We start from the raw sequence: 13,363 nt of genomic DNA, 5'->3' as shown, positions 1-13,363 counted from the left end.
GAGGCTGACTAATTCATTATTCCCTAAATAAAACAAAAGTTGCATTTTGTCAGTCTTCCCTGTTAGGGGAAAACTCAGCTTACAAAACTTCCAAGATCCTGTGTCAGGACAAAGTCCAGCTCTTATAACTGCTCTTACAGACCAGATTTTTAAATTAGGGATAAGAAAAAAAACATTCCCACTCCATTTTTTTCCTTGCTCCCATGATGGCTCCCTCTCAGTCTCATTACAATCCTTCCACAAGCCCTTTTCCAACATGCCCAGACATTCCTTTTCACATGTCAGTGCTGAAGAAAACAAGAAACTGAAGGGAAAAAAATAAAGATATACATATATATATATACACACACACACATATATATTATATAATACATATATATATATATGACATATATATATTAATTAGATTAAGGTAAATGGGGAAATGCATTACAAAGGGATAAAAAAATTCAAGACGAATATGAAAATTTTAGGGATGGGGGAGAAGACGTTGCCAACTGTCAAAGAGCTCAGTTTCTAGGTGAGTGTAGATAAAAGACTCTTAGTGTGAATCCCCCACCAAGTGCTGGGAGAATGATGAAAGTCAATCCGAGTTCTCCCGGGCTATTCCAGTCATGTCCCACAGACAACCTCACTCTTTCTCTTCAGTGCAGGTAACAAAGGGCTGTTTGAATATTCAGAACAAAAGAGCTTCACATCCTAGCAGAGTGCAGGACCCTGACTTTGTATCCAACTCCTTTGATGGCAAAACCCCACATCCCAAGAGGAGTCAGCCTGGCTTCAGGATTGTGCTAGGTACATCTAGTAGGGCTTAAAGAAAATGGGTCTTTTCTGTCTAGTCTGGGTTGGAAGGGCAGTGGCTACTTAAACGCTCAGTCCTACTGCTGATTTTATCGATAACCAACTCAGCTTCTCACTTGGGCCAGTTTGCCCTTCCTTAGGGAGGCTGGTGGCCCTCAGTCCTAGAGGCTCGCTATATTTATGCCAAGTGTGATGCAGACAAGCGATTGACTTAGCACCCTGCAGCTCAGAACTCCCCAGCTCAACTCTGCCAGGCTTTGCCTCCTAGGTAGCTGGGATTACAGACAGACATCATCATGCCAGGTCATATTGGGGGGGGGACTTAAAAATAATGGTAAGCAAGCTCCTCTTGGTTAGATCCAAAACCTCTGAGGATGTTAGTTTCAGCCCCCACACAGACATGGCCCATGGGCTTCCAGATCTAGATGCCGTCCATTCAGATGTCCAGGGATGGAAGGTGATGGTGTGGATGAAAACTGCTGGGAATAAAACCCTTCTCACCCCCAAAAGAGCCTTCAGTTCAACTATGAGTGACTTACACCTTCACCATCCCTTACTCTTTCCAAACATCTATTCCCTACCAAACACAAATTTAAGTATCTTCATTTTTTTAAATAAACAACCAAGATACACTCACATATACACAACACACACACACACACACACACACACACACACACAGAAACAGAAACAAAGGGGGAGGTAGTAGGAATGTAGGAGTGCAAGGGAAACCTTAAAAAATAAAGGCCAAGAGTCCACCCAGAAAGAAGTTAAACAGCTTGAATTCTAAGTCCCCTGAAAACTGGGGTTAAGTTGTAGAAACAGCTGCTTAATGCTCATGAGACCCAAAACCATTCATTTACCACCCTAGAAATCAGCCACTAGTCATTATGAATGGTGTGTGAAATGGAGGAGGTAGACATTAAGTGACAAACCATTCTTTGCCAGCAAGGGATTATGGTAGTCATAAACCTTCTACCCCCAAACACACCAAAGATCTGAAGCAGTGACTTTCTCCTCCATGATTTTCTACTAAAAGACCAATTTCTCTTCCTGGCCCAAATATTTGTGCCCTGGCAGGACGTGCCACCGGTGAAGGCAAAGGGAGAATGATATCAAACTAATCCTAATCACAAGGCTGCTAGGTATTCAAGTTACTGAAAAAGTCATTGTTTTGTTCTCCATTCTGTAGGAGGTGAGGGGGCACCTCTAACAATAGAGATAGATCTTTTTTAAAAAAAACCCTTACAACCAGAGGTAGTCATTTCATCCAATATCTAGAACACAAGTTTCCAGTTATACTGTTATTAAAATAATAATCTCCTCCTATCCCCTCTGCCAACCCTCTTTCCTGCAAAGGTACAACAAAGTGCATGAAAAGCTAACCAAAGCAGACCTTTGTGACTAAAGGATCAACCGCACGCCATCTCATTATCAACATTCATACACACTCATTTTCTTTCATACCCAATTACACACACACATACACACATATAGCTGTATGTATAGACATTTACAGTATTAGTGACTCTTAAATCCAGTGACATGTGCAGAAAGTATCGGATGGCTGCTGCTCTCCCAACCTCTTCCTTGGTCCCACTCCCACCTCGACCCTGACATCCGCTTTCAATTTTTGATCTCCAGGATTGATGGGTTGTGGTCCAGGATGGCGAGAATGATCTTGTCCATATACTGTCTCAGTCGGTAGTTGATCTCCTCCTGTTCTTTGAGGGCTTCCATAAGCTGATAGAGACAGATAAGAGATGCCCAGTGAAAACGCAGCCTTCTGCGAGCCAAGCTAAGGACCTTCCCCTGTTCTGACTGGCACAAGCAGACCGACCTCAGCTGAAGCAAAATTAAGCTGCGTATGAGCCACAATGGACTGACTGGGTGGGATGAAGTTTCCTTTTAACTTGGGGAAAGGAGTCAAAAGTCTTCTTATGTTAAAAACTGAAACACGTGGTTTTGGGTAAGTATTCTACTTCAGGAACCTAAAAATGGGGGCAGCTAGATGGCGCAGTGAAGACAGCTCTGGCCTTGGAGTTGGGAGGACCTGAGTTCAAATCCAGACTCAGACACTTAACACTTACTAGCTGTGTGACCTTGGGCAAGTCACATAACCCCGACTGCCTCACCAAAAAGAAAAAGAAAAGAAAAGAAAAGAAAAGAAAAGAAAAGAAAAGAAAAGAAAAGAACAGGAACCTAAAAATGTTCCTAGACTTGAATGGATCATTGCTGTGACATCAAGCAGCATTGCTGGGGCTGGGAATATGCTACTGGCCCCCAATTTAGGGGCCTGAGGAAGCAAATTTAGAGCTAGAAAGCACCTCAAAGGCCATCTGGTCTAATCCTTCCATTTCACAGATGAGCAAACAGGGTCAGTGAGACTAAGTGAGTTGCCCAGGGCCACAAGACATGGCAAGTTTAGTATACGGGCCCAGTAGGGAGAGGCCTACCTCTTGTTTTTCAGTTTTAGGGGAGAGGAAGAAAAATCCCTGGAAAGGGATGTCAGTGATGCAAAACAAAAGATATCTTTAAATAAAAATTAATTTCCAAAACATTGCAATTATTAATTATTATTATCTTAATAAATTATTATTACTTAGATGCAAAACTTATGAGGATGGTTGTTTCAGCCCCTCCCTAGGCAAAGGGTAAAAGAAAAAAATCCAACTCTGAATCAACACTACAAAGAAGAATGCAGGGGGCAGTTAGGTGGCACAGTGGAGAGTGCACCGGCCCTGGATTCAGGAGGACCTGAGTTCAAATCTGGCCTCAGACACATAACACTTACTAGCTGTGTGGCCCTGGGCAAGTCACTTAACCCCACTGCCTAGCCAAAAAAAAAAAAAAGAAGAATGCATTTATAAAAAAACTTTGAGGTATCAGGAGTAGGGTAAAGAGGAATAGAATAGCATTTAGAGAAGGCAGTAACTTTCTAGGCTATAGAGCAGACTGGTAGAGACAGAATTCCTGTGGTTATTTATCAAAACTCAGGTTAAATATACTGTGGTGCTGACTTGGAGACAGGAGCATCTGGGTTCAAATCCCACCTCTGACACTTTCTAACTGTGTGACCTTGGGCAAGTCCTTAGCTTCTCCCAGCCTGTTTCTCCATCTCTAAAAAGGAAGGGTTTGGACAAGAAGGCCTCTAAGTTGGGGCAGCTAGGTGGTGCAGTGGATACAGCACTGGCCCTGGAGTCAGGAGGACCTGAGTTCAAATCCGGTCTCAGACACTTGACCCTTAGTAGCTGTGTCACCCTGGGCAAGTCACTTAACCCCACTGCCTAGCCAAAAAGAGAAAAAAAGAAGGTCCCTGAGGTCTCTTTAATCTAAAATCTATCGTCCTATGAATCTCTCTAGGCCTCAGTTTCCTCACCTGTAAGACGAAGGGGTTCAAGATGACTTCTAAAGTCCCTTCCAGCTCTAATTCTAAAACTCTGTGCCTCAGAATCTCTTTAACTTGAGTTTTCTTGGCAAAGTGTGGTATCTGCCAGTACTGGCCCCTTGCAGGAACAAGAGAGTTTCTTAGATCAGAATCACAGCACTAACACACGTCCAGGGGTTCATGGGTCACCTAGAAATGCTTTTTTCTTTTCTTTTTAAAGAAAAGCCTTTCCGGAGCAGCTAGGTGGTGCAGTGGATAGAGCACTGGCCCTGAAGTCAGGAATACCTGAGTTCAAATCTGGCCTCAGACTTGACACTTACTAGCTGTGTGACCCTGGGCAAGTCACTTAACCCCAAATGCCTGAAAAAAACCGAAAACAAAACAAAACAAAAAAAAACACAAACCAAAAACAAAAAACAAAAAAAAAAAGAAATGCCTTTCTTAAGGACCCAGTGGGAAGCACTGGGCTACTCAGGGACTGAGCCTGTCCTCACCTCATCCCGGGAGGCCGAGTCGATCTCTGCTGCCAAAGACTGGGCCTTGGTCTGAGTGGCAAAGAGATTTTTTGCTTCATAAAGACTGAGACTTAAAATCTGCCCATTCAGGTCATCGTTCTGATCTCGGAGCTTCTGGTTTTCCTATTAAAAAAGAAAAAAAGATTTAGAGGCCATCAGTCGATCAATCAACAAGTGGTAAGCACCTACTATGCATCAGATACTGAGCTGGGGCTTGGGATGTAGACTGAAATGAAAGTCCCTGCCCGCAAGGAGTTTACAGTCTACTGAGAGGAAGGTGACTTTCAATTAACCAACCAAAGAGTATTTCATAAAGCACCTACTATGTGCCATGCTAGGCACTGATAATACAGAGATCAAAGGGGAAAAGTCCCTGCCCTCAAGTTTACATTCTATTGGGAAGGGGTAACCTTCCACCAATCAACATTTCATAAAGCACCTACTATGTGCCATGCCAGGCACTGATAATACAGAGACCAAAGGGGAAAAGTCCCTGCCCTCAAGAAGTTTATATTCTATTGGGAAGGGGTAACCTTCAACCAAGCAATATTTCATAAAGCACCTACTATGTGCCGTTCTAGGTACTGATAATACAGAGATCAGAGAGAAATAGTCCCTGCTCCCAGGGAGCTTCTATAAGGGAATGGGCATACTGGATTCCAGCCAGGGTCGAGGCACTTGCCTGGGAAGTGAAAGCATATGTCACATGGCATGATGGCTACAGCACCAGCCTTAAAGTCAAGAAGCCCAGGGTCTGAACCTGCTTCTGACATAGAGTGGCTACTACTGGCCTCTCTCCTTACTCTGCTGCTGCCTCAGCACAGGTGGAGTGAGTTTTTGATCCAGGGGCCCTGCCTGGCTCAGCATAATGACATGGAGTGGGAAGGGTTGTGTCCAGAGGCAGAGAGGAGAGGCTTAAGCCAAGGAACGTGCCCAGCACACCATGGAAACGTGCCCAGCTGTGCTTTGGGGAAGTCATCTGAAAACACCATCTGCGCAAAGACAGAAGACTCATGGAACTGTACTTCTGGCCTCCCCACCAGACTCTCTCCAGAACAGGGGCTCTTTGTTGTTACTGCGCCTTGGATGCCTGCAGCAGTCCGGTGAAGCCGGGGGAGCCCTTCTCAGAACCACGTCTGCTGCCCCAACCCATAATGAAGAAAATATAAATTTCAGTTACAGGCTAGTGAAAATAAGGAGGCCATTGTTTTCCCATCCAAGGTCAAGGACTCCAGGTGAAGAATCCCTGTGCTGGAAAGCGCAGAACCTGTGGCCTGACCAACGTGGACATACTCTGCGCCAGTCACCACTCCGATTTATCCGGCTCTTCGGCGTTTACCGGGAGACCACTGTATTTCACCTCATCTGATCCTCACAATCGAGATCTCAGGAAGGCACAACATTTTACAGATGGGGAAACTGAGGCTCGGGAGGGAAGTGTCAGAGGTGGGATTCCAAGGCAGATGTCTCCTGTATGGATCTCAGCAACCTGGACCCCAACTAATCCAACCCCTTTGTTTTACGGATGAGTAACTGAGCTCGGAGACAGTTTCGCCCTGGGTCACAGGCAGGATTTGAACCCAGATATTTCTAACTTGAGGCCAGCTCCCTATCTACCATACCACCATGTTGCTTCTTTTTCAAAATCACATAATACTGTGTGTGATAGTTAAGAACACCACCACCATATAACAACTTTTATATAGAACTTGGAAGTTTACAAAGCATTTTACATACCCTACCTAACGTGACCCTGACAACTACCCTAGGAGGTTTAGCTACTATTATTACTCCCATTTTACAGATGAAGAAATTGAGGCTAAGAGAAGTTGCCTTCTCAGAATAACACGGCTAGATTCAAACTCTGTATGATTTATTCTCCCTATTATCCTACATAGGGATGGAGTTACAAATTGAACTTGTGACATTATTATAAGGATGTCCCAGGTGAGGAAAATCCATCTACCAGTGCAGATTGGCACCTTCTGTGCGACTTGTAGGCTTAGCGAGGCTCCTGAGGAGGTTGGAGTGGAACAGTGAAAAGTATACTGAACTTGGGAGTCATAAGACCCGAGTTCGAGTTCCGATTCTTCCACTTAACCACCTGCATGACTGGGCAAACGGCTTCATTTCTCAGGGTCTTGTCTTTAAAATGAAGGGAAGAGACTAGTTGACTTCTGATTTCCCTTTCAGGTAAAGACTTATGATCTCACGCACTGGTCAGCATCAGTGAAAGGCATGGGGGAAGCAGAAACAGGACAGAACATTAGATCGAGGTGTGACGAGATCTGAATTCTAGGCCCAAATCTGCCCTTAACCTGCTACGAGAGTTTGGGCAGATCACCTCCACCTCTGTCCTCACTCCTGTTCTGGAGCCTCAGTTTTCTCATCCTTATAATGGAGGGGCTGGGCTGGGATCTAGAGAGGTTTCTGGGGCAGTGGACAGCAATGGACATAAAGCCAAGAGACAAGTTTGAATCCCCAGCTCAGCGACGTACTAGCTATAGGGCAAACGGAAATCTCCCTCAGCCTCTGTTTCCTCACCTGAAAAATGGGGATAAATATACTTGAACTCCCTACCTCATGGGGCTGGATCCCATGCAAAGGGGCCTGAGAGGTCACAGCAATGCCGGAGGAGGAAACAGAAACCCAAGGGAGGAAGTGACTTGCCCTAGGTCACTGAGCCATTAAGTGAAAGGGCCAGGATTCAAACTCAAGTCCTCGAATTCCAAATCTTCTATTTTTCCTACTGCTTTTCTTTAGAGCACTTTGTAAACCTTAAAGTTATCTAGAAAGAAGGTGAGTGGCTGCCAGTCCTTACTTTCATTGAGTTCCTTAGCACTCAGTTTGCCTTTTTCTTAATTTTCTCTACTATGAGAAACAGTTTATAAGTGCTTTCAAGTCTTTTTTATTTTTAATATAACTCCTAGGGCCAAGCAGGGACTTCTTTCCTTTTATACATTTTTTCTTTTATAATAACTCCCAGTTCTCCCCTTCTTTACCAGCAGCCTTGACCACCCTAAGGATGCCTCTGCCCTCAAGCCTCCTGACTGGATAAAGTGTCATCTATTCATCTATCTATCTATCCCTCTATCTGTCCCTTCATCTATTTCTCCATCTCTTCATCCGTCTACCTACCTCTCCATCTATCCAGCTATTTCTCCATCCATCTGTCTGCCTCTCCATCTATCCACCTAGTTTCCTCTCACTTTGCCTGGTGTGAGGCTCTGGTGGGGGCTCGAGACAGGCTACTGAAAGTAACCTGGCTCCTGCTATGTGTGGCTGCTGCTTCCTCTTTCTGCTCCACCTTGGAAGGAAAGGTTAGGCAGTGGATGCACTTATCCCCCCCCCCCACCCCACCCACCAGAGTCCACCCTCCCTCACTCACCTGCTTGAGCCTCTTGATCTCATGTTCCAGTTCAATTTCCCGGGCCTTGGCATTGAATTCGCTCATGCTGGAAGAGGAACTTCGTCCCCGCCCAGGCCGCTCACAGTCCAGTTTGTAAAGCTGAAGGTGCTCCAGCTCCTTCCTCAGGTCCTCAATGAGCTGCAGGAACGAGGGCCCAAACAGGTCAAGTTCATTTCAGTATAACAAGCACTTATTAAGCACCTACTGTGTTCCCTTCTATCAAGCACTGGGCATAAGACAAAAATCAAGTCCCTGGCTACTTAAGACCTGATGTTCCACAAAAGATGAGCAACTCAGTATTACTAGGCTCACAGATTTAGAGCTGGATACAGCCTGAATTTCTTCTCAGCCTCAATTTCCTTACCTGAAAAATGGCAATCACAACACTTACACTACTTACCTCCTAGGACTAGATCACAGATAAAGGGCTGGAAGAGACCTTGTTTTACAGATGAGGAAACTGAGGCAAACAGAGGTTAAGTGACTTGCCCAGGCTGCCTCTTAATGCTGGTGTCTAAGGTGGAATTCTAACCCCAGTTTTCCTGACTCCAAGTCCGCTATGCCACAATGTCTCTACTAAATGAGTTTCTTGGGGAGCCCAGGCCTCCAACCCAGGTGGCTGAGTTGTGATCCTGAACGCAGGTGACGCACCTCCTGAGTGGCCTCACGCTCCTTGTGGTACTCTATCCGGTTCTGCCGCAGCTTGTCCATCATCCGCTTGTACAAGTCCATCTCGTCCTTGAGCCGGAGGCTGGTGTCTTCCAGCCGGTCGGACATCCGCTGCCGCTCCTGAAATAACCGAGACACCCACCACCCCATCCATTTGGAGATGGGACATTGTTACCGAAGGAAATGGAGAGTGATGCCCGAAGGGAACGGGGAGAGAGCCAGCCAACATCCAAGGAAGCCTGCCCGCCATCCCGGAAGAAATCTAAAATCAAGTGACCCCTACACCCATCCCCACCCACCTCCACACCAGGTCCTGCCTCGTCTGCACACAAAGCAACTGATAATTTCCAAAACACTAGTGCCTAGAGGGAAATATCTGGAAGTCAAGGCGATGGAAAAACAAAAAAAAATTGTTAATTAAAAAAGTCTCACCTCATCTAATTTCTCCGCCTGGGACTTTAGACGGGCCACTGTGGTTCTCAGTTCTGTGTTCACTTCTTCTAACTGTTGTACCCTGCGGGAAGTGGGGGGCAAAAGGAAACCAATGTTGGTTTAACTCACAGACTCACAACTACAGAATTTAGACCCAAAGCATAACTTCTTTCCTGAAAAAGGCCAAATGCCTAAAACAGCAAATACCTGGCTTTAAGTTTAACGATCTGGCTCTCAGAATCAAAGCCACCATTTTCCAATGCTGCATCTGCTTTCAGTTTCTACAATAAATCACCCCTTCCAGGAAGCTGTCTCTGACTCCATCTCTCCTCTCCCCCTCCCCCCAGCAGAAAATGCCCTTTCCTGCCTCAGTCCTTGCCCTGAATTTGAAGCCTTCTTCACAAGATATTTTACATTACTCCAATTCACCTAACATGTCCCTTCCTTGGGGTTCCCCTCCGAGGCCCCACTGGTGCATCTCAAAAGCAGTATCAACTCTGGCAGGTATCAATCAAGCTACGAAGGTTTGCAGGACAGACCACATCAGAGGATCAGCCTCGCTGGATTCTGACAGGTTTATTACCCAGGTGGCCCAGGGAGATTTATTTTTTAAAGCCCCAGTAACCTGGGGCAACCATTTATTAAACTCAGGTTTTGTCAAAAGGAGGTACAATCTGCCCTCGTGAAGCGTGTACTCACTGATCCTGGAGGTATTAAAGGAATTACATAGGTCATTAAACTCCAGCAAGGCTAGGAACTCTGTCTCACAATCAATCTCTGTATCAGTACCCCAGCAGTCTACATACATGAGACTAGTTTTTTTAAATGCCTGTTGAATTAAAACGGTAGATGGCTGAATTTAACTCTCTCTATAGTGACTGTGGCTGTATATATTTAAACATGGTGACTTTTTGTTAGAGATGCTTGGTTCCCCAAATGTCCAACCTCCAGCTCAAAATACTGTTAGGTTCTCGGGAGACAATCTAGTGAAACTGACCTACAGGGAGTGATGGAGACTGTCACTTACCATCTGGGTAGTTAACAGTCTAATTCTGCCACACTGTTCTTCATTCTAGGACCAAGCCAAATGAGTTCAATTCCCCTTATTCCAGGATCTCCCACATTCCCCTTGAGTTCTCTCTTCTCCACGCTGAACAACCCCAGCTTCTTCCACTGATGACCCTCATGGCCCGTGAAGGTCATTGTTGCCCTCTGACATCCTGATCGCTCTCCCAGGGATAAGCTTCGGCTTATCAACATCCTTCTTCAATGGTGGGCCTAGATGGGACTGTGATAAGGGCAGAGTCCATTGGGAACATGACCTCCTTCTTCCTAGAAGACAGGCCTCTCTTAGGATCACAGATTTATAAAACTAGTAGGCCGTCTAGTCTAACCCCTCATTTTGCAGATGAGGAAACTGAGGCCAGAGTAAATGACTTGCCCAAGATAACACAGGCAATAAGCATCAGATGCATGATCTGAACCCAGGTTCTCTGACACCAAAGACGGCACACCTTCTTCTCGGTGAAGTCAATGATCATGTTAGATTTTTTTTTTGGCCAAAGTGGTCATATAAGCCTTTGCTGAAGAGGTGTAGGTGAGCTAAGCCTTTTGAAGGATGGCTTAGGAAGAGAGTATCCCTTGAGGGGTGAGAACCTGAGGGGCAGAAGGCCATGTTTGTTTCTCACTCACTATTGGAAGACAGGGTTATGTACCCATGAGAGCTGGAAGAGACCCCAGAATCCGACCCCTTAATTTACAGAAGAGGTAACTCGGTCTCAAAGATCCCAAGGTCATGTAAGTAATAAGTCAAGTCAATAAGCAAGCTATGGAAGCACCTGCTAAGAAGCCTAATACAAAGTGTGCCAAGGACCATGCTAAATCCTCTTTCACCACAGCCCCTCAACACACTCCATTCTCTAGATGATCCTGGGCCTAGGTCTCTTACTGGAACTCCATCCGTCCTCAGTGACTTTTGGAAAGGTACAAGCAGATTTTGACCTTCAAATAGAGTCAGAGCCTGACCGCCATATTGGCTGCCATGACTCCTGTAGGGCATTTCCTCTCAGATTTCAATTCCCCCTCTTCTCCTCAGCAGCTGCTGCTCCGAACACAACCAACGCCATGGCCACAACTGTAGGTCACAGCAGTACAAGAGAAATTCAGGGGCAGCTAGGTAGCTCAGTGGATAGAGCAACGGGCCTGGAGTCAGGAAGACCTGAATTTAAATCTGGCCTCTTACACTTACTAGCTGTCACTTAACCTTTATTTGCCTCTATTTGCATTTACTGATGCTTCCTCATCAGTAAAATGGGCCTAATAACAGCACTTACCTCCCAGGGTTACTGTGAGGCTGAGATGAGTTAATAATTGTAAAGCACTTAGCACAGAAGGGTCGCCAGATGGCCCAGTGGGTAAGAGTGTAGGGCCTGGAGTCAGGAAGACCCAAGTTCAAATCTGGCCTTGGACACTTACTAGCTACATGACCCTAGGCAAGTCACTTAACCCAGTTTGCCTCAGTTTCCTTGTCTGTAAAATGGGCTGGAGAAGGAAATGGCAAACCACTCCAGTATCTCTGCCAAGAAAACCCCAAATAGGGTCATAAAGAGTTAGACAAGACTGAAGTAACAGAATAATAACAACACCTCATCTGTAAAATGGGGATATTCACGGGCAAAGACCTTCACAACTAACTGGATTCCGGCCAACCGTCCCAGGCTGACATTGCATCGCTCCTTTTGTGCATTCTACATTCTTGTCAATCTGAACGCCTTACTTTAGCTGGAACCCAGAATTTAGTAGATGCTACATAAATGTTGTTGTTATCAGGGCCGGAAGGGAAGGTCAGGTAGGAGAGAAGGCTTCCTTCCACTCCCTGGGGTCCAACGTCCGATGCACCTGCTGCTGGCTTCTCTCCTCCACCTTTCTGCCTCCTCTTTTTGCTACCCTCGCCCTCTCCCTACCACCTGCCAAACAGTAGACCAGACTGCTCTGGAGACGTGCTCAAGGAAAAGAGTATCAGCTTCAGAGCTGGTTGACCCAGGTTCAAATCCTGCCTTTCATGCTTACGACCTCTGCAACCTCAGAAAAGTGACTTTCCCTATCTGGGCCTCCAATGGAAGATGAGAGAGTTGCCTTAGATGACCCAAGGACCCTCACCACTTTCATGCCAATACTCCTGTGACAGATGGGTTGATAGGTCTGCACATCAAACCCTAGAATGTGGACAAGATATCATCGACGTCCCTACTCATTAAATAAAAGCAGCAGCCACAGCCCAGAGAGGGGAGGTTCTCTGCCCACAGCCACACAGCGAGTCCGTAGCCACGCTGGGACCAACGCCACAGCCTCCTGTTCTCAGTTCAGAGCTCTCCTGGGCATCACTGCCTCCTACCAAGAGGACAGGAGGGAGCAGCCAGGTATGAGGGGGCCCACTGTGGGATTAAGAACATAAGAGGAACTCTTAGAAACCAGCCTCCAGAGTGGAAATTAAAAATAGGATCTGGATTGTTAAAGTAAATAAACAAACCCACTAGTCCCCAGGGGGACAATCTGCACTCGACGCCTGGGGGACATGGGAGAGATGCCACTCTCTAACGGGAAATCCTGGTCCACCATAACTGTTTCCCCAGAGGTGTTACGGCAGGACCCAGTGGATGGAGAGCTGGATTTAGTCAGAAAGACCTGGGTTTGAATCCCACTTCAGACACTTCTTCCTAGCTGCGTGATGCTGTGGGAGTCACTTAACCAGTGACTCATGAAGCTTCACTTAGCTAGGACTCATCAGAGTTGGGATTTAAACCCAGGTCCTCCACTCTAAAGGCAATGTTTGTTCCACTGTGCCATGCCAAGGTCATGTGGTTTTTTCATCAACAAAGCATTAACTCTTTTTTTACATTATTATTCTTGGGATTTTTTTGGTCTGCAACATGGCTAATATGGAAATGATTTGCATGAATGCATATGATTAACCCGTATCAAATTGCCTGCCTTCTCAAGGAGGGGGAAGGAAAGGGAGGGAGGGAGAGAATTTGGGACTCTAAATTTGTTTTTAAAATGTTAAAACTTTTTGTTTACATGTAATTGAGAATTTAAAAAAAAGTATTAACTTTTTGTATTTATATACTCAAATTATATATATACACATAC

General features: G+C 45.6%; 1 protein-coding gene across 2 annotated transcripts in view; it reads right to left on the bottom strand.

Annotated features, from left to right (window-relative positions):
- Nucleotides 1-332: 332 nt before the first annotated feature.
- Nucleotides 333-13,363, bottom strand: part of RAB11FIP4 (RAB11 family interacting protein 4) — a 64,675-nt gene continuing 51,644 nt past the window's right edge. For both annotated transcript variants that reach the window (XM_027862411.1, XM_027862410.1), the window contains 5 exons: nt 9,215-9,296; nt 8,765-8,902; nt 8,093-8,251; nt 4,684-4,827; nt 333-2,544 (listed from right to left, as the gene is read on the bottom strand). In XM_027862411.1, the coding sequence (XP_027718212.1) occupies nt 2,428-2,544; nt 4,684-4,827; nt 8,093-8,251; nt 8,765-8,902; nt 9,215-9,296 (640 nt within the window). In that variant the 3' untranslated portion in view covers nt 333-2,427. The remainder of the gene's footprint in view (nt 2,545-4,683; nt 4,828-8,092; nt 8,252-8,764; nt 8,903-9,214; nt 9,297-13,363) is intronic.

The sequence above is a fragment of the Vombatus ursinus genome, unplaced genomic scaffold, assembly GCF_900497805.2.
Source record: "Vombatus ursinus unplaced genomic scaffold, bare-nosed wombat genome assembly UNPS02014768.1, whole genome shotgun sequence".
Classification (NCBI taxonomy): Eukaryota; Metazoa; Chordata; class Mammalia; order Diprotodontia; family Vombatidae; genus Vombatus; species Vombatus ursinus.
Note: the sequence above shows the minus strand (reverse complement) of the source record. Positions and strands in the feature narration are given on the sequence as shown.